Genomic DNA, 26,926 nt, shown 5'->3' on the forward strand with positions numbered 1-26,926 from the left:
GGGGTGTATAAATTAATTTATTTTCACATAATTTTACTCAAGGTGCAAGGCATAAAACGAAAAATTTAACCAACTTTTTCGATTCATTCCACTAGATACTTGTCCACGAATTTGGATTTTTTTTAACACTAATGACTCCTTAAACCAAGACAATTCATCGTTGTTCATTTTAAATCATGTTAAAAATAGTTCTTGAAATACATGAATTTGTTTTTATTATATTTATAATTATTTGTTTATTTATTTGATATATACATTCAATGAATAATAAAGATACTAAGAACAATCTTAAGTGTATTATTAATTATTTAATTTAGTATTGTCGACACCGCTTGTGTTGACTGCGTTATAAACAAGAATTATTTTTTACAAAAATGTCATAAGGCATTACCTCGCTGTCGTTTGCCTTATCCCGGGAATACTCGTTTGTGGATGACTGGTGGTGCTGGTGATGATGATGATGATGTATTGGTGGATGATTTATTTGTCTGCGTACAGTGTTCTCCAGTGCAGTCCAGCAATGACATTCCAAGCTCAATCTAGTCAGCGTTCAATCTAAGGATGAACGATGATCCCGCAGCAGCGAAAGCGACTTCACTACTCCCGAGACTGAACCCGCCAAACACCCCGAAACCGACGCCAACGCTGTCAAACTCAATGTGTCAAAGCTGGACTGGACTATAGAACACTGCACTGTGAACAACGCCTGCCTGTTGGAATCGCCCTCGAGTGCTGTTGCCCAGTGATCGGATCACCCGTGGCACTACAAAAAATACACTTGAGACATAGACAACACAACATTTAACAAAAAAAGGAATGGTGGAATACGAATAAGGAGTGAAAGGATACCAGGGATGTGGAATCAGCGGACAAGACCGTTATCTCTGGCGAATTTGAAGATGATCCTCATGTAGGGGAGGTCACTGGTAGCCAACACTTCTCGTCTGCGCTCAACAAGGAGGGTCTTGCGGTTTCAAATTTCACGCAGGACCACAGAAGGTGATCCACAGATCTTAAGTGTAATCTAAATACATTTAGTAATGTTGTTTAGTTTTAAGACGGGTTTTGAACGATTCTATTGGTGTATTAAAGACAAAGAGCTGATAGCTTTCATTAAATGCAACAGACATAGCTAATATAGGGTCTTTAGATCCATAGTTAGTACGGCTGCGGAAAAACCCTAACGTCTGACGCAGTTGCAAGCGATTTCTTTTAGCGTATCAATCGAGTCGTTGTAGCAATGTTGAGCAGTCCATACTTTTAGTGAGAAGGCCAGCCACAAATGTTTGCTGAGCTATTCGACGTCTATCGCTGAGTGATTGTAGGCCCAGGAGCAAAAGTCGAGACGTTGGTTAGCTGGCATCCAAACAACTGAAACTGATTCAAGTACTGAGCGGATAATACTGCAGTACACGGTCTAAAGTGAGACGGGATCTTTAAAGTCTTTGGTCATACGTTGTTACACTTAAATAACATCAACAATGCAACTCACTCTAAGTTCTAGTATATCAAAATAAAATGAAAAATCAGTAGTAGAAAACTAAAAATGAGAACGTGTCAAAAAATTATGGGATGAAAACAAATATACCCGCGTATGCTTGTGATAAAGCAAATAATAAGGAGAAAAATCCTTATCATTATGTTTATATAATTTAATTATTTCGAGCGCTGTTTACAATGCGTCATAGTAACTTCAGAGTTTATTATGAATAAAATATAAAGATAAGAACAAAAATGTATATAAAATATGTAGGCATGCGGTCAAAAACTTCGGGATACCCTGTATGGCAGTACACATCAGGCAAAAGAGAGCAAAAAAGGTTTAGTAAACACTTATATGAATTTAGTGTAGATTTCGTGAGTTCCTAAATATAAACTCTACTACGAATACGTTCGACCACTCACTCTCAGAGATGCTGCGAAGAGATACCGAGTCTCAAAATGTTCTCTCCTATTAAATGTTTCGCATCAATTGTTAGAACAAGCACACCTAATGAATCAACCGAAGGATACACCGACATTAGGCGCAACGGCCCTGCACATACACATACGGTGCACCCATGCACCGTATGTGTATGTGCACAACGGAACGGAAATGAACGTCTCGAGGAATGTTGCGTCCGCTGCCGTTCGTCAGGCTATCGATCTTGAACCTTGCTTTTATTTCTGGCACCAGCACCAGTTTCCCTAATGCACCTAAACAACCTGTTCGAAGTTCGTACTTGCCTCTTGCATGTAGGCTCTTTGTCTGGCTGTTACAAAATCGTATTGCCAAACCACCTGCTCGTACGCTTACCTCTGGCGGAACACGAGGCGGAACCAAAGGAGGCGCCTGGTCGCTTACGACGGTACACCGGGTACGATTGGCAACACTGTAACAACAAGCCGCTTATAGAAGCATCGATTCTACCTCTGCCAGCAAACGTACCGTACAACTGCACCAGGTTTAGTCGAATGAAGAATAATATTCGCGAAAGAAAACCCTTAAAAAGAAGGAAAAAACACAAACGGAACAATACCAGCACAGTAGGGCAAAATCAAAGAAAACATAACCACCAAGAATAAGTACTACGAGTGATCGTGCTGACGCTAACAGGATTAGCCGCCCTCCCCCCCCACTCCATTCGCTGGAAGGTAGAAGTGCCGGGGTTTTTTGCGCAGGAGCCAAATCTATAAAACGCCGGACAACGTTGGCTAACCTTTTTGATGGCTTCTGTCTGTCACACCGTGAGCACAGAGTAGTTTGGTAGTTTGTGCCCCCGGCAGTTTGTTTGCTTTCTCTTTTACCCCGTCCAATTTTTCCAGTTTTTCTTTGGGGGTGTATGTGTGTGTCAGTGGTGGTGGTGTGGAGGTGTTGAAGGTGTTGGCCAAATTTCTGGTGCTACTCGGTTGTGTTCGGGCAGATAATTCGGAGTCGAATTCTTGAGCGCTGTATTTGTTGTAAGCCAAGAGTTAGAGGATTCAGTGGATAAGGTGAATTTTGACGGATTTGAAGCGGTCCACGTGATCTACCTCTGTTTGTCGCACGTGTAATTAATATAAGTGAAGTGCTTGTTTTCGAACGTTTGTTAAAGAAGTTACAGAAGAATATTCCCCCTTGTTTAGTGTTTGACGAAATTGGAGTAATTGTCACAGATAAAAGCGTTTAAACTAGTTTGATTTTTCCAAAACGAGTTCCCTGTACCTCGGATAACTCTGTTGCATTGTAAAGCTAAAAATAAATCTCTCAATAATACTACGAAGTTCAATATTAATGCCATAAAGACGCAATTAGCGACGACGATCCATTCATCTCACTTATACAATATCACTTGAGCTCGATCTTACTGTAATACTCATTACGAGCTTGTTACGCATGTGTATCATTCTAATATCTTTATATAACATGAAGTTCAATCGTTCCTTAATTGGCCTAATTGACCAGTGTTCCAGTTCTGATATTCTATTTTAGTATGACTTTTCCATTTACAAAAGCTGCCTTGCAAATTGAAAGCGAATATTAAAAGCCATAATCATAGTACATGTGTGCATGATCAAAGTACATGTGGTCGTCGTCACAAACCTCGCAGCGTGTTTATTTTATTTTTTGTTCCTCTCATCCATACCGAACGTTCACTTTAGTGCCAATCGAAAATCGTCACCTTAACACACATTTTCATACGAAATTCAGTTCACCGATCGCCACCGAGCATACGGAGCCGAGGTAATGTAACAAACCTAGTCTCTTCATTCGTTATTAGATCGACTTCGAATCGGATCTCATTCAAATCACCTCACTTTGTACTCCTTTCCCCGTATAGTATTCTTCCGATGTGTATCTGAACAACTGAACAACCCTTCGCGTCCAATAACTGCACCCGTAACAGCGCAAGATGGGAAACGAAAAGAAGGACCCGGGTGGGGTCGGTGTACAGATCGAATCACCATCCCCGGTGCCGTCCAGTTGCGGTGGTTCGGCCGCTTTTAACATGATCACCAACATCAATCTGCCCGTCCCACTGTCGCTGGAAGAGAAAAAGTATCTTCTCGCGGTGGAACGGGGCGATCTGGCGAGCGTCAAGCGGATCCTCCAACGGGCCCACCGGAAGCGCAATGTAAACGTCAACTGTGTAGATTCGTTGGGGCGAGGAGCGCTGACGCTGGCCATCGAGAATGAGAATCTCGAGATGGTTGAACTGCTGGTGATCATGAACGTCGAGACGAAGGACGCCCTGTTGCTCGCGATCAATGCGGAGTTTGTCGAGGCGGTGGAGCTGCTGCTCGAGCACGAGGAGCTGATCCATAAGGACGGCGAACCTTACGTACGTATCTTCCGGTATTTTGTATGGGGGGAGTATGGAGAGGACCTAAAAAAACGCTTGATTCCTTCACAGAGCTGGCAAAGGGTGGACATTAATACGGCCATGTTTACACCGGACGTTACACCGTTGATGCTGGCTGCCCACAAGAACAACTACGAGATCCTGAAGATTCTGCTCGATCGTGGTGCAACCCTGCCGATGCCTCATGACGTGAAGTGAGTTGTTCAGTTCCTTCCCGAATCGGAATTGCCATAAAAACTCATCCGTCATCCATCCCCCTCGTTTCTCCTAGATGTGGTTGCGAAGAGTGTATCCGTCGTTCGTCGGAAGACTCCCTGCGCCACTCGTTGGCGCGTGTGAATGAGTACCGTGCGCTGGCGAGTCCTTCGCTGATCGCACTCAGCTCGCAGGATCCACTCCTAACGGCGTTCCAGCTATCCTGGGAGCTGCGCAATCTGGCCTTTGCCGAGCAGGAGTGCAAATCGCAATACCTCGAGCTACGCCACCAGTGTCAGAACTTTGCCGTGGAGCTGCTGGACCAATCGCGCAGCTCGCAAGAGTTGGCCATCATTTTGAACTACGATCCGAACTCACCACCCTACATGGACGGTGATCATATGAAGCTGACACGGCTCGAACTCGCGATCGACTACAAGCAGAAGAAATTCGTAGCCCATCCGAACATCCAGCAGCTGTTGGCGGCCATGTGGTACGAGGGTGTGCCCGGCTTCCGGCGCAAGTCGGCCGCCGAGAAGATCTTCATCATCGTCCGTACCGCGGTACTGTTTCCGATCTACTGTATGCTGTACATGGTGGCGCCCTCGTGCGAGACGTCCAAGTTTATGCGAAAACCGTTCATGAAGTTCTTGATACACGCTTCGTCTTATCTGTTCTTCCTGTGTAAGTATCGCCGATCGAGGTATCGGCGTGTAGATACTTCTAACTAACCGGAATCTCTTCCCACCAGTTCTGCTCATCCTCGTCTCCCAGCGTGCGGAAGTGCAAGTGGTCCTCCTGTTCGGTACCGAAAGTATGAAACGTGCGCTACAGGAAGAGTTGGCCCGCCAGCGAGGCAACGGGCCAACGTACCTCGAGTGCCTCGTCGTCATCTACGTGATGGGTTTCATCTGGGAGGAAACGCAGGAAATCTTCATCGAAGGTATCCGCAGCTACCTCCGAAACATGTGGAACTTTATCGACTTCTCGCGTAACTTCCTGTACTGTTGCGTCGCGTTACTGCGCATCATCGCCTACATTCAGCAGACGTCGCAGATATCGGCCGATCCCAGCACGGCCTACATTGCCCGCGAACACTGGGACGACTTTGATCCGCAGCTGATTGCAGAGGGTTTGTTTGCGGCGGCTAACATCTTTTCTGCCCTGAAGCTGGTCCATCTGTTTTCGATCAATCCCCATCTGGGACCGTTGCAGATCTCGCTCGGCCGTATGGTGATCGATATTGTAAAGTTTTTCTTCATCTACTCGCTCGTACTGTTTGCTTTCGCGTGCGGCCTCAACCAGCTGCTCTGGTACTTTGCCGATCTGGAAAAGTCCAAGTGCTACAGCTTGAAGGGAGGCCTACCGGACTGGGACAATCAGGGTGATGCGTGCATGAAATGGAGACGTTTCGGAAAGTACGTTATGGCTGTGGTCTGGGATCGGATCTCTTTTCGCATAATACAAAATTTGTTTAAAACTTTCTTTCTGCAGCCTGTTTGAATCCTCGCAGTCCCTGTTTTGGGCCAGCTTCGGTATGGTTGGGTTGGAGAATTTTGAACTACAAGGCATCAAGTCGTACACACGCTTCTGGGGTTTGCTCATGTTCGGCTCATACAGTGTGATCAACGTGATCGTGCTATTGAACCTGCTTATCGCCATGATGTCCAACTCGTACGCCATGATCGATGAACACTCGGACACGGAATGGAAGTTCGCTCGCACTCGGCTCTGGATGAGTTACTTCGAGGAGAGTTCTACCTTGCCTCCTCCGTTCAACATCTTCCCGAACATGAAGCACCTGATGCGTCTCTTCGGCAAGAAGAAGAAGCGTGATCTTAAGCGTGAATCGACCATTGTAAGGCTGTTGGATGTGGTGGACACTTGGTTGTTTCTTACTAATTTAGTATATTCTTTTTCTGGCTGATTCCCTTAAAGCGTCGCAAGGAAGATAAGGAACGAGCTGAACGTTATACCAACGTTATGAGAGCTCTTGTGTGGCGCTATGTTTCGGCTATGCATCGCCGAATGGAGCAGGACGCTGTCACCGAGGATGACATAAACGAGGTTAAGACGGAAATCTCGGCTATGCGCTACGAGCTGTTGGACATTTTCGAGAAGAACGGCATGGATGTGTCCGCTGTCGATCGTAAAGAAAAGGGTAAATTAATTAACTCTACTTGGCACTCCTTGGATGATCAGTAATCTTATCTTGTGGATGTTATCTAGCTGTGTTGGCGAAACGCATGAAGATCTGGGAACGACGACTGATGAAGGACTTCCAGGTAGCACCGGTTGAGATTGCCGAGCAGGAAGAAGAAGAGGAAGAGGAAGATGCTAACCCGCTAGCAAGGTTCCGACGTGTCGCAAAGAAGGTCGCCAACAACACGACCTCCGCCAAGTGGGGCCAGGTAATGACCGGTGTCGGTGTGGAGATAAACACACAGATCGGACGTTGTCGCAATCGGGACAGTTTCCGTCAGCAGCAACAGCTTCAGAAAGCGATGGCCGAAGCTCGACGTCTGGTAGAACGTAGTCCTCTTCCGAGGTCGCGTAGTGCTTCGCCCTGCATCGAAGGGTACACCGATGAGACAACAGCCACACTGTTGAACTTGCTAAGTCAACTGGCCGAAGAAGGTGACGCATCGCCTGGCAACACTCTCAACCTGCACGATCAGAAGAGTGGTGCGGCCACCCCGCTGAACATGCTCACCGCCCAACTGCAGGCCGCTCTCAGCAAGACTCCTTCCCCGCGCATGGGTAAATCACCGAAACCGTTTGGCGACTCCGGCGGATTAAAGTCATCGGCGGGTACGCTCGGCGCAGCCGGACGGGCCCGCTCGCCCGGCGGTTTGTCACGGTTGGAGGGTCCATCCGTGGCCAGCAAATCGCCACTCGCTTCCATTGCCGGAAGCAAAACACCTTCTCCGGACGGAACACCGGCACCGGAGAAGAAGAACAATCTGGACGTGAAGTCACCACCGCCTCCGACGATCATGTCTCCCCCTCCCGGCAAGTTACCGGCCACGGTGCAGTCACCTCCCCCATCGGTCCAGTCACCTCCACCGACCATCCACATCACGCGTACCGAATCTCAGCTGGTGAAGAAACGAACCGACTCGAAGGACAGCAACGACTGTGAGGAGCAGGCGGCAGAGGGTGGTGCGCCACCCCTGCCATCCTCTCCTCCACCACCAGCAGATGGTGCTCAGTCCGTTGTTCACAGTGACGATCCGGAACCGCTAGTTTCGGGCGTTAATTCACCGCCGAAGGTTGTTAAACGCAAGGCACCCGCGCCGGTAGTGGCATCTTCCACCGGCGAGGACATTGCCGTGGCACGTCCCGTAGCTGTCAAACCGCAACCCGGTCAAGGCATGCTTCCGCCTCCACCATCAAAGGAAGATTCGGCGGTGATCACTGCTCAGCCCAGCGCTATCATTCCAACCTTCAGCACCACTCCCGCAACACCGCTCCCATCCCACAAGTCCGCAACTGCTCCACGGCCACCATCACCGTCCGTACCACCACCAAAGGTAGCTTCCCCACCGCCAACCATCTCAAGCCCTCCGCTGGTGCCACTGATCAAAACAGAGCTATTGGCTGATCTCGAACCGGAAGCTCCTTCCTCAAAAAAGAGTTCCTCGTCCGGTGGCAGCAAGGAGAGTTTGATCGTTGGCGGTGGAGATGCTTCGACCGATGCGGCACGGGCTGCCTCCTCTCCGCCGTGTCTTCGTCCGTACCGTAAGGTGGACGATGTGACCACCATCAAACGACAGCCCAAGAGTGGATGGTTGTAAGCGGACGAAGGATAGCATTCCGAATGCAGCAGCTTCAATGTGTGATACTCTCTCGCAATGAGATGAGGCAATGGTCATAATCAAACCAAAAAAAAAATAGAGAAACAAATACAAGTGAAATTCCTTAACACAGCACGATGAACGTGACAGTGTGAACACCTATTATTGTTGTATTTCAATTTATAATAATGAATAATAAAAAAAAAGCTTACTAAAGGTACCTTTCAACAAGGTACAACCAAACACTGGCGCATTTATCGATAAGGAGAATCAGCATGGCTTCATGCCTGGTCGTTCCACTTCCACTAATCTGGTTGATTTTGTTTCCTCTGCTTTAACCAGCATTGATAGAGGCTTCCAATTTGATGCAGTATACACTGATTTTAAAGCTGCGTTTGACAAAATACCACATACATTGCTTTTAGCCAAACTGAAACGTCTGGGGTTTTCTCCTGGTTTACTGGCTTGGTTACAGTCGTTCTTACATGATCGTGTAAGCAGAGTTAAGTTTAAATCATGTGTTTCATTCGAGTTTCACTGTTCGTCTGGGGTTCCCCAGGGTAGTGTGCTGAGTCCCCTTCTTTTTCTTCTGTTTGTTAACGATGTTAGTTATGTTCTTCCTTCATCGGCTCACTTAATGTTTGCGGATGACATAAAAATTTTTTGTCGTATAACCGATCTTGATTCGTGCTCGTCCTTACAATCCTCCCTAGACAGTTTCTCCTCCTGGTGTTCCTCTAATTTTCTTTCCTTAAGTATTGATAAATGTTCCTGTATATCTTTTTCTCGCTCTACAAATTGTATTATGTTCAATTACATGTTAGATTCTGCGGTTCTAAATCGTGTGAATGTTGTTCGTGACCTTGGGGTTCTCCTAGACGATAAGTTAACATTCAGTGATCACATCGATTACACTGTCAGCCGAGCTAACAAGGTTTTAGGAATGATCTGTACGATGTCTAAGGATGTTCGGGAACCACTTTGTCTCAAAGCTCTGTACTGCAGCTTGGTTCGACCTATTCTCGAATACGCAAGCATTGTTTGGTGCCCGACTAGTCAGACTTGGAGCACTAGAGTCGAAAAAGTCCAGCGTAATTTTACGCGGTTAGCAGTGAAACGCTTTTTAGGCAGATCGTCAAATATCCTTCCTTCGTACCCTGCACGTTGCAGGTTACTTTGCTTAATGTCGCTACACGATCGCCGTGCTTTCTCTCAAGCATCTTTTATAAGTGGTTTGCTAAGAAACGTTATTGACTCGCCTGCTCTATTATCTAGAATTCATATGTATGCTCCATCTCGTGTGCTGCGGCAGCGGAATTTTTTGTTTATCCCTTCGAGACGGACGATGTATGGTTCCAGTGATCCTCTACTTCAATGTTTTCAGGCGTTTAACAATGCTTCTCACCTATTTGATTTCCATCTTTCCCATCAGTCTTTCCAACGCCTCCTCCTACAATTCTTTGATTCGTTCTTTCCATCCGCGTAGTAGTTTTTTTTTTTCCCTTTCTGTTTTTTTTTCCTTTCTATTTGTTGTTTCTGCAATGCCTAGTTTGACCGAAGCCTATCGATTGTCGTCCGTTTTAGCCTATGCGTATTTAGTTTAGTTTAATTTTTAAATCATTTAGCAATTAAGTCACTTATATGTAGCCCTAGCGGCAGATATTTCGTTGGAAATAAATAAATAAATAAATAAATAAATCTGCAAAAAAAAAAAAAAAAAAAAAAAAAAAAAAAAAAAAACCTTTGGGATGGGTTATCGTTTGTCTGTACTGTACAAATGTCCAAAAATATTAAAGTTAATTGACTACTCTGCTGTATTTTAATGACTTGGACAGTGGCAGATCCTTCAACGGGCCCCAACACGAACTTCAAAGGGCCTCAAGTACGTGGCCCCTTACATAAGGCAGCTGTCGGAGCCCTAGACGGCCAGATACTGGACTTGGAGATACAGAAGTCTCTCACTAATTAGCATTATACCCAAGCCTAGTGTCATTAATGTTATCTCGTTTACGTCTATAAGAAAACACAGCATATACAGATTTATCAGAAGGCTCTCAGCGTATCTAAGTGAGATTTCTCTAACGGAAAAGTTGCTAAAGCTAGAGTTTTTCATTGGCTTATTTTTTTTTTGTATATCATAACAGGTTGGCTGATAAGTCCCCGGTCTGACACATAGAATGCGCCGCTAGTATTAAATGCATATTATTTTTATATAGCACCAACCTTCAAATGATTCGTGTCAAAATTTGACGTCTGTATGTCAATTAGTTTGTGAGGCAGAGCGTCTTTTGTCAAGCAACTTTTGGTTGCTTGACGAACGAAAAAAGAACGAAGAAGAAAAAAGTGTTGTTCCACCAAGACAACGCACCGTGCCACAAGTCATTGAGAACGATGGCAAAAATTCATGAATTGGGCTTCGAATTGCTTCCCCACCCACCGTATTCTCCAGATCTGGCCCCCAACGACTTTTTCTTGTTCTCAGACCTCAAAAGGATGCTCGCAGGGAAAAAATTTGGCTGCAATGAAGAGGTGGACGCCGAAACTAAGGCCTATTTTGAGGCAAAACCGAAGGAGTACTTCCAAAATGGTATCAAAAAATTGGAAGGTCGTTATAATCGTTGTATGTTCGTTGTATGGTCGTTATAATCGTTGAAGGGAACTATGTTAAATAATAAAAACGAATTTTGACAAAAAAAAGTGTTTTTCTTTGTTAGACCGGGGACTTATCAGCCAACCTGTTATATATGTATGAAGGCTATCACTTCTCTCTTAGTATCTACAGATCTCCCAGCTTCCTCTAGGAAAGATTACCCTTTTATGATATCACTAAAGATCTCCAGCCCTGTCTTTCTATCATACAGGCAACTTTCCTTGTCTGTCCCGTGTTTCGAATAATATTGACTGTTATTTTTAACACTCGCTCGTTATTTTTAACATTAAATTGATTTTTAATGGCCACGTATATCTTTTGACACCCAAACCTCTAATGTCTAGGATTTTTTTAATTTAAAAATTGTTTGAAAAAAAAACAACTTAAAAACTAGTTTACAAGAGAAAAGAGGGGTACATATGGGGAGGACGTACAGGTTTTATACATAACATTTAAGGACATTTTCATCAATCACGGCATTGTTGTTTCCATCAATGTGGATGATGTAGTCTGCAAACAAACGTAGGATAGGAATCCTCTTATTCATGCTAATGTGACTTAAAATAGATAGGAACCGCTCCAAAATAGAATAGAAGAGGAGCCTTCATCCAAGCATTAGATACCCTAGAGCACAGGGCAAACAAGTGCTACAGAGTCTTTATCTGGTAGCAGCCTGAGCAAGGAACCCGATTCACCCTGTCGAGCAGCAGTATGTGGCACCTTGTTGTGCAGTACAGCATCCATCGTTGGCGTGATACGTTGTGGCAACGGAGTCAAAAAGGCACGAATACGTTGTAGCAATTAGATTCCATTTCATTTCCCCAATTCCAATTTATTTGGGAAATTCCCAAAACAAACAATGTGCTAAGCCCCGATTTTCAGGCCTCCCTGCTAGGCAGCATACCGATTCTCCAGTAACGCTGTTGGATGGAGATTGAATCCACCTCGGCTGCGTAGAAGGAAGGCTGCGTCAATTGTATCAATGAGATACAAAATCTTCCAGATCCGTCCCATAGGTTAGACTGCACAGTCTTGGAGGCCAAAGTAATGTCCATCGTTCGTGCGTCACACACCTGAGCAAAAAACCAAAGCTTAGGCAGAAGGAAGTTGTTTAAAAGCACCTCTTTTTGCGCCACATTCAGGTCTCTAACACGGTGCAACCTGACCGATTGTTGTGAATTGTTGTGATGACTGATTGTTAGTGAACAATATACCAAACAGGCGCAATCTTTCTACTTCCTGCAGCCACGGAGCATGCATCGGGGTGGTTGTTGGTGTGATATGTCCTATGTCCAGTGCCGTTGTTTTTTCCACGTTCAGCTTCGCCCCAGCGGTTCTGCCAAACGCTTCTATCGTTGTTTTCACCTCCTCGAGTTTGGGAAGAGATCGGTGTCACCACCGAGATATCGTTAGCATATACGTTGATCAGGTCTTCCTGATCACAACAAATGCTTCCTATTCTGGTTGATGGATGCATGGATAAAAAATCGCCCTGTCTGAACGAAAATTGAATAAAAAAGGGCTGGAAAGATTTCATACGGGAAGAGGATAGTTCACCAACCAACTGTTGCAAAAGTCCTGGATGGAAGTTCAGCGATGAATTCTGTTAAAGCAAGTGATGTATAAATTCCTATAACCAAAGATCTTAAACAAACGATACGACCAGGTGGTCCTTGCTAAATAAAAGAGATATTAAGGATATCTTGTCTTTGCTCTTGAACGATCGCTAATTATACAACTGCGCTATCTAAAGCATTCTTAAAAATTGGTCAGGAAACCCAACGAACTCATCAAGCCAGCAGCTTCAATGTGATAAAGGCACCCAACTTTCACTACGCTTAGGGCCTCTATTAACCGGCTAGGGGCTAAATTCACCGATGCACATTTCCATACACCTACGTTCCCTCGTGCTCGTAGTTTCATCCGTCTCTCTTTTTCTACTTATAATAACACGTTTATCACATTCCGGTAAACACATCAATTTCCATTCATTCACTAATGGTAACTGGGGGAAAACCAGTTAAAACGTCAACAGAACCCGCGCGCCCGTAACAAGTAGAACCATTCCATCCTCGACTACTATGCCATCAAACTCGCATCCCAAACACACATTAGTCATCCATCTTACGGCCGCCGACGGACTCTGTAGTGATATACCAAATCATCATCTTTACCAAACGGCAATGGCGAATATATAGGCCTTCGGAGACCTCATGTGGAATGGTAGTTGGGGCAGCCTATCACATTAAATCTGTTGACCAGATAGGCACCACCAGGGAAGATGTCATCGCTACAACCTGCTACACAAACAAACACCAACACATCGCACTTTCCAATAAGAGTTGCATGATTTTATTTATTATAAGCAATATTTTACATTCAATCAGCATTTTCGTGTATGAATGTTCCCCCCTCTATTTTGGCCTCACCACCGCCTTCATCCCATTCCGAAGGACCACTAACTGAACCAAGGGTACACAATGAGTATGGGTCCGGCGAAAAATGTTTTACCCTTTTTTCACTGTACCACGCTACCATATTGCACATATTGCCTGGTTGCGGATCGTGGTGCCTTCCTCCAGTATTCTGTTTCGCTACTATTACATTTGCGTTTCGCCACGATTTAGCTGTACACTATTGACTACTATTGCTTTCCCTGTGTGTGTGATTCTTACAGGGTCGTTACTACCATTATCGTACTGTTTTTTTCTGTATATGTGATTTGTTTTTTGATAAGTGATGCAGAAACTATACCGGTTGTTTGCTTGACACTATTGCTTGCCATCTGTAGATTATTTATGCCTGTTGAAGTAAAACTATGCTCGCGTTTCTTGTATTAGCTCGTGACTGTTACTAACTATGGTTCGTTTTTCAATTTTTACGATTGATTTTTGCCGACTTTTTACATCATTAATCTCAACCTCGGGGGGATTAGTTAGATACTACATTACTCTTGTTCTAACAAAACTTAGCACATGTCTAACCAGAGATCCACCGGTTTCGAGTTGCTAGCAATCTTGACGTATTTATAAGGTTCGTGTCTATTCATTCGTTACATTCATACTATAAAAAAGAGACAAAGTTGATCATAATAGGAAGTAATATAAATTATTATCTCTGTCGTGTTGTGTTTCTGTCGTTTGAAAAGAATAAACTGCTAAGCTATTGCATATGTGGGACCAAGAATTGGCAATGTTTTTTTTTATTAAAAGTTTACACACGAACCCAATATACGACACATAATTGTACCAACTCATGCAAATGTATGCGATACACACGCGTCATCTAATACTCCAATAAAAAAAAAGATAAAACTATTAACAAAGTATGAAAAAGGGTGGGCTGTGTTTACGAATCAGGCCGTAGCTATGAGTTTAGCGCGCGAATGATGAGTGAAGAGTGCTTTCGTGTTCCCTATTTTATGTGTCTCCCACACACACACACACACTTATTCTAAAACCAAACCGTTCTGCCCTTCCGTAATTGTTTTCTTTAAGAAATAATAACTCTTCAAATATAAATTAGCGTTTTGGATTAAATCACAAACTGTGACAGCAAAAAAATTACTTTTTTTATATATAAAGTAGCTTAACAGAAAAAAAAAGATTGTCCTGTCACGTTCGCGTTACACTCTCCTCACTCGTGTTAGTTGCTTTAGTCGTGTATGCTTTACTTATTTTTTTTTGTGCCTTTCTTTTCTCGTGTGTCTTTTTAAACGCTCATCACCACACACTAACACGGCTTTACACGTTCGCTATTCATCTATTAAGGTAACCATAAATGTTGTTCACGAAATGCTTACTACTCCCAGCCGAAAACGTTTTCTTCGCATGGTTAGAGGTGCGGTGAGTAGAAAGGGCGACGAGTTGATTTTTCCCATCTTCCATCGTTCACGACCTTCCGAAAATCAGATCGTACCCTTTCTGTATGCGTTATATCCAAACGAAGAAACCCTATTTAAGGTTTGCCGCTAGGGAGATGTACTTATCGTTAATGGGTGCGCGCTCGCTTTCTTTGCATTATTCTACTCTCGATTTGACACGAGAATTTTTTCTTTAAACATTAAACAATCATTCAGGTGCTTTTTTGCTGTGCATATGTATAGTAAACGATCTCGCTTATCTACTTAACAGCTAAATTGTACAAATAAGACGCATCCACAAGGACGAGATGCTCTCTCCACGATAATTAGACTCACGGATGAAATGAAGTTAAAATAAAAATGAAAAAAAAAAAAAAACAAAACAAAAGAAAGACTAGGAAAGTTTAGGAGATAGGAACACTTGCGCCATAATAGTAATCGATTTTGTTTTTGTGTTTTTTTTTTTGTTTGTTTGTTTGTGTTTAAATTATTTCTTGCACAAGTGTCAGCCTTGAGATCCATTCCAATCGATTTACAGCAATCGATTATTGAAGATCGTACCTAAAATAAAAGCTAAACCGTGGCCGACACGACGGGCTACAAGTATTTCCAACATTTCCAGATGAGACTACTTGCAGCCAACATGTCAGCCTCGCTGTATGAGTTTATTGCTGTGGTAGGAAAATAGTTTCCATTGCAAAGCATGGGCTTTGCAGCGGGAAGTGTTTTCTTCCTCAGCCGAATAGCGAAAAAATAGTATATTTACATGACCACAATTCGTACTTTCACCTCTTCTGCCACGTAGAGCACCTCCACAATTACAATGCTTGAGTGGCTAACTTTCAGCAAGCGATAGATAAAGCACAGAGGAACAGAGGAAACTAGCTGAAAATTGTTTCCCGATTCCCTTAACAACACATCAACCGAATATGGATCATATAGTTCGATTCGAATCGACGAATTTGATCCACACGCGTTGTGCGTCTACAATCGATTGTTGCAAGTTAGCGTTACAGCCTATAATTGTGGTGAAAATGGTTGCCCCATTTTTCCTGAATTATTACTTTATTGCATCTACAACATTTACAGTAACTTATGTATATACATATAAATATACATACAAAATAAGAGAATCTAAAAGAAAATGCTAACATGAAGCAAGAAACAAAAGACCAACTGATGGATGGAAAGTATTGTATATAAAAATTTGCTTCGCATTTACGCACTGAAGGGGAGCAAAAATCCAATGATGGGACAAAAATTATACAAAACAAAAGCATACCAAAAGTAAAATGGTACCATTCAATATTGGTGAAAATAATGGTGTCTTAAAAATATAAGCCTTGTTCATCTTTTTGCGATTAAAAAAAAATACTACTAACGGTGTAATACTAATAATTATTAGTATTAGCACACTTTAATCTTAACTATTGCCGGCGGAGCAGATTCCGAAGGGGAACCGCCGAGAGCTGCAGTGCAAACGGATGCGCTACCGTGTGCATCCCAGCGGATCCCATCGGTCGTCCTGGAATGGAGTCCGCACATGGTTGTAGCTATAAAGAAGATTTGTTGGTCCTGAAGTTCTCGTTCTCACGTCCGATGGCACTGTGTAGGTGTGTGTAGTATTAGTTAGCTGACGATGTCGAAGCCTCCGGTTGTTGGGCACCGTCGGACGACGCGGAAGGTGGTGCCAGCAAGCGTACCTTTTTCTCGTCCGAAACCGTAGAAGATAGGCGACGCTTGCGTTCTTTCATGAAGTCTGGAATGAAATGAATAACAAATGGAGAAATTGATTAGTTTTTAAAAATAAAGGTATTGCATATTTTGTTAAACATCGAACAAAGGTAAGGTGTTCGTATCGAAAGCAACACATCCAAACAAAAATGTGATTGCACACAAACTAGAAATCTGACGGCTGAAATCCGTATGTGACAACATGGCATTAAAAAGGTCACTATGAAAGTTCACCAACGGTGATCTGGCCCTTGTACGTGGCGGTAGAAGGTTTCAGAGGAAGGCTCGTTCACGGTAAATGTGTAGAAAGCGAGCATGAAAAAACAAGCAACGAACGCTTATCACTTGATGGTTTGGTCGTACAAGAAGGCACTAGCGTATTAAGAAACGAACAGATAAGACATAGCCGATCCTATGTCAATGTAGAAAGCCATGTCCAATCTGCTGCAGAGGTTTGCGATCACCAGTCCGGTTTGTGTATAGAAATTTTTCAAACGCTTCATTTGATACCTCCAATTAGGGACTCTTATATGGGACTGCTTCACAGGATTTGTGGTGGTCAGCATGACGCTGCCTGCCCAAGTACTACCCAAACTTCAAACGGATTCTATTGTACGGACTACATTTATCTAAACATCAGTAATGGTTATCCAAACAGAAATGATCGTCCCTTTTCACTGCTATTTTTGTTGGTATATGATCCTCTTTAAAATACATCTGTGATACAACGTCTCCTTACGCATCTTGTGCATGCTTGAAACGAATTCTTTCATAACAGGAACCGCAACGAATCGTTTGTCTCATCGGACCGAAACAAAAATTAGAACCATTTGTTCACTCCTCGAACCGCACAAACGCTGTCCGTGTTTAACGAGGTTCAAAGTGACCGTTACTAATGTATCGATAGTACGTTACGGTGCAAAACTCTCAAACCATATTGACCACAGCTTGACAACACACAGCTGGTGGAATCGGTACGGACGATTAACATCTTTTTCTCCCCCCTTTGTTTTCGGAGCGAATCGCACTGGGCGAATTTATCTGGTATGCATTTTAATACATCCGTTCGATAACAACCGAAAAACATAATTTATTCACCGCATTATGCCATATTTTACCTCGGAAAAGCATGCACGGAAAAAAGCACTCCAATAGTGCACTCTAAGTGACAAACTAGCCAACCCATTCAGTCAGCCGTCAGCTACCATTAATCGACAGTACACGTTTAGCTTCGATGCATTTCTCATCTTTTATTCATTTATTGCTCATTATGTTTTTTTTGTAACCCACCAACGAATAAAAACCCGTAAACCACACATGATCGACAGCACAAGATAAAGCGGGCACGTGGTCGCGGGTCTGGTGTGGGTCAGCTGGCGTTAAACGATCTTACTGTGCATTTATGTCCTCGTGCGCCATACGACTTGTTATAGTAGGAGGTATAATTCGCTGTGGAACATACAAGAAAGATTTAAAACCGGAATATCGCCGTATGCACCACAAGTTGGCAACAGCCGGTTGGGGGGAATTTATTGTGCGTTTTATAATTTATTCTAATTTATGCACTACTCTGTTGTTTAAATACCTCCGACCCATGCTAACCCCTCGGAGGAACTTTTCCGAGGAAAGAACAATCGGGAAGATACAGTTTCAGGGCTCAAACACACATCTGGGGACCACGGTAAAAGGTAGCAAACAACATTTGCCCGCAAAAAAGGTGATCTAACAAAGATCACCGAAAACGCGTGCCATTTTTCGAGCTTACCCTAGTAAAAAAAAACCAAAAACTTCGTCTCACACATCTGTCCAACAGGTAATTTGACGAAACGATGCGGTTATGTTGCGTACCCAAAAGCAAGACAACTCGTAACGCCCCTGCCCTTAAATAGATCATCGGAAGTCAGGAAGAAAGAGCAGAATTAAAAAAACATCTGCTCCTTTTTTTATGACTTCTTTTTCTGAAGGACCTTCCAAAATCCCTAGCGATCAGTGGTCGGGCTTTGACTTGTTGATCCTGAGCCAAAACTGAGAGTGTAAACTACCTGCCGACCATTTAAACCTAATCCAGGGTAAGGAACATGGTCCAACTGGTTCACGAGCAAGGTGTTTTAATAATGTTACGAAATGAAATCAAACTGATCAACTAGTGATCAACGATTCCAGCTCGGTTTTACGCGCGAAATCTTGAAGCGGAATTTCAAGGACAACTCCTAACCCGCATGCGATCCTTCTACTCGTGACGCGTAGTTTTAAATGTCCACAAAGCCGCTTCTTCTGTTGATCTTCTTTAGCTGTCGTTATCGCGCTCGTTCCTTTATATTGCGATAACAAACACAAACTAGCACGCACCTTCATTAAGCATGCATATTACAACATTGCCCACGCTTCGTCTAGCCAGCCAACTCGGGAGGGGGACACACGGCGTGTGTGTTGGATGTGTTTGTGAATTGCGAGACACGAGACTTTGTCACCCACTAAGGGCGCGACCACGCGACAAACAACCACGGCAGATGTGTCTAACAACCCCGAACGCTGTGGAAGCGTTATGGGGTGAGTGTAGTGGAATTTAAACGCGACCCAACATCGTTTAAACCTCCCCATCGTAGCAGCAGTAAGTCACTAGTTCAGAGTTCGGATGAAACAGGCACACTCATTGTGGCGACCATATGTTTGCTTGACATTATGTGGACGGTGTTTTGATTGGACACATACAAGCTTCTTGATTGATATTTAAATAAATTGAAGCGCGCTCTGTAAACAAAAAAAAATCATCATCAAAAGTAGAGGAAGATGCTAACTTTTTATAGATACATTTAATTGATACAAAATTCTCTCCCAACAATTTAAAAAACTTCATGATTATGGTTTAAAGAGACGCTCCAACCAACACATAAAACACAATGCACATAAACATTTGATGCTGCCGATTATGGTGGACACAGAAGTGAACAATCAACAAAACAAGTTTCGATCGGTTTTGGCACCACATCGCGAAGCTACACATCGCGCGCTAAGCCAAACATCAACATCAGTTATCAAAGAGACGAAGGTAGCACAAGCCAACATAGACAGGATGAAACGTGTTTGCGCTTGTGCCGTAAAGTAACTGTTTGCGCGAACGCGAACCCATGCGGCAGAGCATAAGAATGATCCCACAGAAAGGTAGCTGTGGGTAGACGGTGTGTAGGAAGGGCACGATGTGTACAAGCTACCATCATGTGGACAATCCAAGCAGAACCTACAGTACTACACTGCTCCTTGCCTCTTTGTAGAGTTTGCTGCTCAACTTGCTACAGATGATGAAATCAACCCAAAATCCACCTGGCATGCTTCCTTTTCGATTATTTGTCCATCGCACATCGGCCCATTGCTATTGACCCTTCTTCAAGCAATCTCCGTGTAATGCTTCTTCCATTACACGGCTACATTACGACCCGAGCAGTAAACAACAAAACAGATCGCGCGAAAGGAAGAGAAAGCTCGCGAAAAAATACACGAAAACGGGTCACTCTGCAATAGTACGGTAGCAAGCAGGAGGTAGAATAAGTCTTACTTACAGCCCTCGATGAGGTGTGTCCGGGCGGGTTGGTAGGTCATGTTGTAATGGTGGTAGAGTATTGTTTTTTTTTAAGTTGTTTGATAATTTAAAATATCGAAATGTATGGTGAGGCCGCCTTTAACTTTATTGTAGACAGAACGATCTTCGTCAACGATATGATGATCTTTAAATTATTTTTACATCAATTTTTCACCGAAATCCTCTATTTAAGTTTTTTTTTTCGACTCTTTTAAATACTTTAAATTCGGATTTTTAAGTATTCATATTTGAATCAAATCAAACATGGTACTGAATGATGAGGTGAAACATTGCAAGCTCCTTGTGTTGCAAAACGAAAACTAAATACGACAGAAACAGTAAAAGATAAAACAACAAAAATACAAAACACAGCTTCTGCAAGAAGAGAAACACAAAGCGAAATAAAAATCGTACCAAACGAACGACAAACAAAATAAGAGTCTGTATCCATCCCCAATCGGCGTAAAGCAACACGTAACGTAAAAACAGCATAAAAAAGCACGAAACCAACCAACACATAAACCCACCAAATTTCTTTCCAAGTTGAACTTTCGCGTACAGTGTATTCGCCCAACGGACGCGTTCGGTTTCGTGCCCGGTGATCGATGGAAGGGTTGATGGCAGGGACTCGCACCAAAACAAGCAACCACGCACAATAGGACAACCAACGGAGAAAAGAAAACACGCTTCTTTCCGTGGGCCGTTGGAAACTGCGCTACTGCTGCTGTGACACGATGCTATGCTGCTGCTGTCGGTTGCATGAGGCTACTGCATGGCCGGCCATCAGAAGAGGTTAAAGAAAACAACACGTTCCATGGCGTACAAAACAAACGTCACGTCCTCTCTCTCGCTGTCTTCGTTTTTCGCCCATCCCATACACCAAAAAAATTGCAATTGAACGGTAACTTGCGGCGTGCGGTGCAGCATTGCAAAATTCGGTAGTTTGTTACCGGACCGGAGACACACGATTTTGCGCGTTTAAACTGTGCCCTCGGGGGATGGGCGTCTCAGTCGTCTCTTGGTACCCAGCAAAACACCAACAGCAGTGCACAGCGGAGAAAAGTAATAATTTCATATCGTTACCACGTACAGCAGCAGCATCCTACAAGTGTAGAGATAAATAGAGGACTTGGAGACAGGAAACGGTAATAAATGGAATACAGAAGTAAGGAGGAATAAAGACTATGCTTTCTGGCCTCGGAAGACATTACCTTCCGTCCAGGTGTTCAACTATCCGGTAGCGATTCGATTGACGAATTAAACCAACAAACAGCTTTTACATATTTTGAGGCATGTTAGCAAATTGTATCACCGAATGACCCCGATATTATACAACGAAAATAACTTTTACAAAAATATATGAAATTTATTCAGAAATTATCGGGACAACTGCAATTACAGTGTAAAGGGTGCCCCCGAAAGTATGAGCACGATTAAAACATTAGACAAAAAATAAAACTTTTTCCAGAAACTAAAAGTTTATTTGATAAACAGTTTTCGTGGAGAGTTCTGGACTATTTCATGATCGCACTTTTGATCTGACGCTTCCCATCAGGTTCAGCACAGACTTGTCCCAAACGATTTTCAACACTTTATTGCAGTCTTCTTGAAAACTGTCGATGTACTCCACAGATTCATTCGGGAGATTATTTTTTTTTCGGCACGTACCGTACCTCGTGTTCTTCCTTCCTACCAGCGTTTCCGAAACGCTTCAAACCGTTTCACCAACCATTTCAAACATGACTGTCCAGTGCTACTTGACGTTTGTCCACTTCAACCTAGCGTTTGTCCTGTGCTACTTGATCACTGTCGAGAAAGGGCGACGGTTGTCCAGTTCATCTTGAGCGTTGTCTAGAAATGCCTCGCACTTTTGAGGTTTGGCATGAGGATTGGCGACACAGCAGCTTGTCGTACAGCTTCCGAGTCCGATATTTAACGCATCCAGCTTGCTTTACACTCCGTTTCAATTTAGTTTGTTTTTCTACGTTTTCAAATTCATTCTTGCTTTGGCACGTTGGATGTTACTTTGTGATGTACACAATTTCGGAGCCATATCTCGAATGAAACTTTCCTTTCTTTGCTTGAACGCTTTTGCTATTTCGCGGTCCATCTATTGACCGATAGGACCAGGATTTCGGTCACTTTTCGGAACATCCTTGTCAATTCCGAATTCGCTAATTGACTTAGCGAAATGTTAGGAGCACAATGTTTTTGCCCTTTTGCCCTTTTCGGCGGAAATGCCTCACAAACACAGACGCCATTGAAAAAATAGTTTCAATGCAGTAGCTAGTAGCTTTGAATGTAAACAATCAAGCATATCAAGAATCAGTTGTTTTACGTCATCCGTTGACAGGAAACGTCATTTAGGAATTGGGGCTTATACTTTCGGGGACACCCTTTAATTAACAAATCAAACTAGCAAATTAAGCACGCAAAATAGGCACCAAAATCGTCTTTTGTTGACGCGCCATTCATTCTCCACTGAAATGATTGCTTTAACATTTTTGTTAAACCCACAAATGTCCTACGAAACAAAGGTGCTTTAGCATTGTAATTAAGAATGAACGATTTAAACTTCCCCCTTACATGTGACTCACCACAAAAAAAAAACCACATCAACGGCGGTATTGCACAATAAATAGCAGCCGACTGGCTCCCAAATTATGCTACGGAATCAACAAATCAAACCCCAAAAATAAATTCATCCATTGTGGCACCCAACGCTGTGGTTTGTTCTTTAAGCTCAGTTTCCGGCCCACAAATATAATGGAGAGACCCCTAACTGTGCGTTACGTATTCGGACAACAAATAGCACTGCAAAATTCAATGCGATCCTTACCAGCAGGAGCATTAGCCGATTGTATGGGATTTCACCTTTCACAAGCCCAACGAAACCTATGTATATCAATTTCAAGAGGGATAGTTCATACCATTCCTCTAATTTAGACGTAATTGAAGGAACAGAAAACAGAAACAGGCGCTCACACAGAAAAAAAAATCGTCAACCGAACAACCAACCAAACAAAAAAAAAAGGCATAAAAGCAACACAAAACCGACAAACATTAAAACCGTTTAAAAGGTGCAACCGTGCACGTGAGCCTCGGTGCGATGGGCACGCTTTCTTCCGGTCCCAATGAGTAGCAAGAGAACCGAATAAATTGACCGACAATGACCCCGTTACAGGAGAAGGAAAGAAGGCACACAGGCAAAAAAGGAAACACAAATTTGCGTCTGGCTTTTTGAACCACTTTTTGGTTGCATTTTTTGTGTTCTCTAAATATTCGTTATCTCGTGCTTTTTTTTTTTTGTTGCTTTCTAAAATCCCTTGGGGGTGCGCAATTAGCCAAAAAAAAACCTTTTTCCGATATGGGTTAATATGGGTAGCGACCTCGCTATGAGTCATACCGGGACGCCAACCGAGGACAGCATTGTATGAATGACTGTCTAAGCATGTAGAAGGTTCCGGAGCATGTTTTGCACACCGAATACCAACGCCCGGTGATTAACCGGACTTTTCCAAATAAATGCTAGGAGCTGTGTCCTTTGAGGCGTTCTGAATTGCCACAGTTTATTGCTCTAGTGGCACTAAGATTTTCCTTATTTTGTATGAAGAATCTACTTCAAGTAGTAATCCGAATATTTCATCAAGGGACGGGATTTTTGATTAGTCTAAACAGATGTGTTATTATTCGAAGACCATGTAGATCGTTCACTTCGCAGTCGCAGAAGATCTTAACACAAAAGCCCCATAAATTGTTTTATTTGGAATCATTTTCCTTAAACAAAATATACAGAAAAATTATTTCGTTTTACTAAATTATTCTCATGATTGATTCTTCGTCTAGAAACCTAAAAGAAAAAAGTTTAAAAGGGATTTTCCACCAACCAAAGATGTTCCGGCTTAAGTCATGCTGAAAATGATGTTGCTTTTCGGTTCTTTACCATTTACAAGGAAGTAAAAACTCGCGCTAATTAACCATGCAACGCCAGTAAAAGATCACCCATGCAGCACAACCAGACGGAACAGTGCGTGTGCCTACAAAAGAACCATATCAAGCGTAAAAATCGCGATCTACAACTGGAACAAGACAATTGTATAATTACACTTAAATACCAGTGTACGCAGCGAAACATAGACACGAACAAGTACCTCATCAGCCATGGTTTTCGCGAGAATTCGACATAAAAAATCACCAGAACGGCGAGCACAATTAAATCGTAAGAAATATTTTTAATATACACGCTTGTGTTCGGTGATTACGACGATTCAGTGTTGCCCCAAAAGAAAAGAGCATCATAACTGTCACGCGGCTCAATGCGAAGCTCCGACACCGACTTCTTTACGGCACAAAACGTAAAAATAATAACGATCTTTCCCTTCCGACATGAATAGCCCCTACACTAAATGAGGGTGTGTAGTATGGAAAATAGATTCCAAACACAATGTGCAACCTTTGCTTCTCTCTTCATCTTCATTCCACCGACTGTGTTCTTCTCCCGTATCAAACGAACAGCGCGTTGTACACGTGCTTCCATATGTAAAGAAACACGGGAGGAAAACAAAACACCGCAGAATATATGGTTTCTGTTTTTGGTAGGCATACATGGGCGCGATCAGTCCAAAGACAACAGGGGAGAAAAAACCGTTGGAAAAAGCGACGAACCATAAAACACCTCCGCCGGAGCGAGGGAGATACAATGCTGGAGAGGACACGAAATGTAATGTTTCCGTCTTGGAAGATTTCAACTACGATCACATGTTTTATGCGGTCAATAGATAGACGCATACATTTCACGCTCTGCATCGGCTGCACCTTTGCTGCAAACGTTGGAAGCAAACCGATAGAATAAGGGAACGAAACGGAAAGAATCCTGCCACCATACGCAGGATGCGTGCGAAGCATCTTCGCACCCCCAACCGAACATAATATGTATTTTTCTGGTTTTTAATTCAGGCAACGGTTACGGACGGATTTTTTTGGATTTTATCCTTTTTTTATAAATTCTTCACAATGGTACCTCTTTTCTCTGAGGGGAGGTTATGATCTTAGATCGAAATATGTGTCAGTAACCTTTACATTAGGGAAATCCTTCTTGAAAATTTCTATTCACCCATATTGTTTCTTCCATGGACCATTTTCACGGATCATTTTTACACCCTCTCGGTCGTAGAAAGAACGAAGAATGTTTCGTAAAAAGAAAAAGAAAATAATTAAGACACATTTTTCCCTCCTTATCATGCTCTCGTCGTATCACACGGTAAAAGGTAAACCAAAGTTCTGTTCTGCCAGAAATCACACACACGCCGTGCGGTGTGCGTTAATGGTCATTAAAGCGAACTAATAAAGTATACATTCTACTTCCTACTAGATCCTACTAATTGGATCTTTTTTCCGCTCGCAAATCTAGAAGAAAGGTTCACCAAAGCCATTCTTCCGGATGTAGAGTACAATATGCCGGCACAGCAACGGAAAATAATTAAACACACGCTCACCTGTAATTTTCGGCTGTCGCAATTTGGGAACGCTACTGCTTCCGCTAGCAGGTTCCGATCGCTCGTCCATCCGTTCGTTCGAAAGAGTATCGCCAGCGCTGCTACTCCGTTGCACATCCGATGCAGCTTGCAGTGCTGCGGCCGTAGGTATAACATGGGCGGCTTGGGTTAACGCAATCACCGAGCATTCGTGGGGCAGCATCCACTTAAACTGACCATCCAAAGGTACGCCTTTGCGAAAATTAAAGTTCCATTTTTTCTGCTTTGCCTCATCCTGCTCCTTCATATGCTTGTCGTAGAACCTATTGCACGCGGGAACGGATTAAACTATATTTTAGCAATTTCTAGCAAAAAAAAACAAAACTACATCCAATCGACACTTACCGATTTAGTTCCTCCCGATCACTGTCGCCGAAAAGTTTGCGCTTGGCACCGTTCAATTTGGTAGGTGCCGGAGACTGTCGTTTGTTGCTTTTCATCGGTACCGGAGCGGGTGAATAGCGCAACCGTTCCGCCACCGTACGATTGCACACCTGGGCGCCCATTGTGACTAGTTATTGATTTTGATTCGCACAGGTACGTCTTCTAAAAACACAACACTTTCTGTCTGGTGGTGGGTGCGATTTCCTTGCTTTTGCACTTGCTATTTTGCCTAACAAACGGTGAGTCTCTGTTTGTATACAGAACGCACTGCTTGCTCTTCTGCTTCTGCCTTCACACCTGTCAAGCTGACTTTTTTGCGTTTGCAAATCTTCTTTCAAAGATGGCGTCCTGCACTTGGCACGGTTCGAAAGCACTGCTTGTACTGGCTCATGCATAAAGCTCTTACTATTTTACACTAAAGCTTCGGTCAGGAGAATTTTCCTATAGTACAAAAATTCATTATTTTCCACTTTTAACGCCGTTTTATAAACGTTAAAAGCACGAAGCAAAAAAACGAAATCACTAATTCTCTTTGTCGTTCGCTTTCAAACACACGCACACATGCTTGTGTGAGCTGTTCCACACCACACCACTACAAACGTATTCGCTTCACGTCGCTTGGATTTTTCGTTCGACTCACGCAAGCGCAAGTGGTATTTATGGGCGTATGTGTGTGCACGATGGTAGGCGATTTTTTCTTCTTCACAAGCGATTTTGAGGTTATATTTCTACGCCTCGTAACCTTGTTTATAGTTTGGATATGGACACTGACGTTTCGTGCTGGTGCGATGTTTTTCACTTGTGTATTGTGTGCTTTGTTTTTTTTCTTTTTTCAAAATAATTCTTTAGCTGCAGCTTATTTTCCGCTGCA

General features: G+C 43.1%; 2 protein-coding genes across 2 annotated transcripts; one reads left to right on the forward strand and one right to left on the reverse strand.

Moving 5' to 3' along the window:
• Positions 1 to 3,868: 3,868 nt before the first annotated feature.
• LOC126568767 (transient-receptor-potential-like protein) lies at positions 3,869 to 8,315 on the forward strand. The gene is made up of 7 exons (XM_050225377.1): positions 3,869 to 4,301; positions 4,374 to 4,516; positions 4,594 to 5,201; positions 5,269 to 5,935; positions 6,012 to 6,375; positions 6,456 to 6,678; positions 6,747 to 8,315. The coding sequence occupies exons 1-7, from the start codon at positions 3,873 to 3,875 to the stop codon at positions 8,312 to 8,314; spliced, it is 4,002 nt and encodes a 1,333-aa protein (XP_050081334.1). The 5' UTR covers positions 3,869 to 3,872; the 3' UTR covers position 8,315.
• Positions 8,316 to 16,451: 8,136 nt separating this feature from the next.
• LOC126556342 (cyclin-dependent kinase inhibitor 1B) lies at positions 16,452 to 26,177 on the reverse strand. The gene is made up of 3 exons (XM_050211600.1): positions 26,017 to 26,177; positions 25,633 to 25,934; positions 16,452 to 16,585 (listed from the first exon to the last, which is right to left on the reverse strand). Exons 1-3 carry the CDS (start codon positions 26,175 to 26,177, stop codon positions 16,452 to 16,454), a joined length of 597 nt encoding a protein of 198 aa, XP_050067557.1.
• Between the last annotated feature and the right edge of the window lie 749 nt (positions 26,178 to 26,926).

Source organism: Anopheles maculipalpis, chromosome 2RL (genome assembly GCF_943734695.1).
Source record: "Anopheles maculipalpis chromosome 2RL, idAnoMacuDA_375_x, whole genome shotgun sequence".
Classification (NCBI taxonomy): Eukaryota; Metazoa; Arthropoda; class Insecta; order Diptera; family Culicidae; genus Anopheles; species Anopheles maculipalpis.

Bases quoted from the DNA above. Each gene is read 5' to 3' on its own strand.
- LOC126568767 (XM_050225377.1), top strand. From the start codon at position 3,873: ATGGGAAACGAAAAGAAGGACCCGGGTGGGGTCGGTGTACAGATCGAA. The intron at 4,302-4,373 runs GTACGTATCTTC...ATTCCTTCACAG, and splicing joins ATAAGGACGGCGAACCTTAC to AGCTGGCAAAGGGTGGACAT. The intron at 4,517-4,593 runs GTGAGTTGTTCA...CGTTTCTCCTAG, and splicing joins CCGATGCCTCATGACGTGAA to ATGTGGTTGCGAAGAGTGTA.
- LOC126556342 (XM_050211600.1), bottom strand. From the start codon at position 26,177: ATGGGCGCCCAGGTGTGCAATCGTACGGTGGCGGAACGGTTGCGCTAT. The intron at 25,935-26,016 runs GTAAGTGTCGAT...CGCGTGCAATAG, and splicing joins GATCGGGAGGAACTAAATCG to GTTCTACGACAAGCATATGA. The intron at 16,586-25,632 runs GTGAGCGTGTGT...ATTTCATTCCAG, and splicing joins GCGACAGCCGAAAATTACAG to ACTTCATGAAAGAACGCAAG.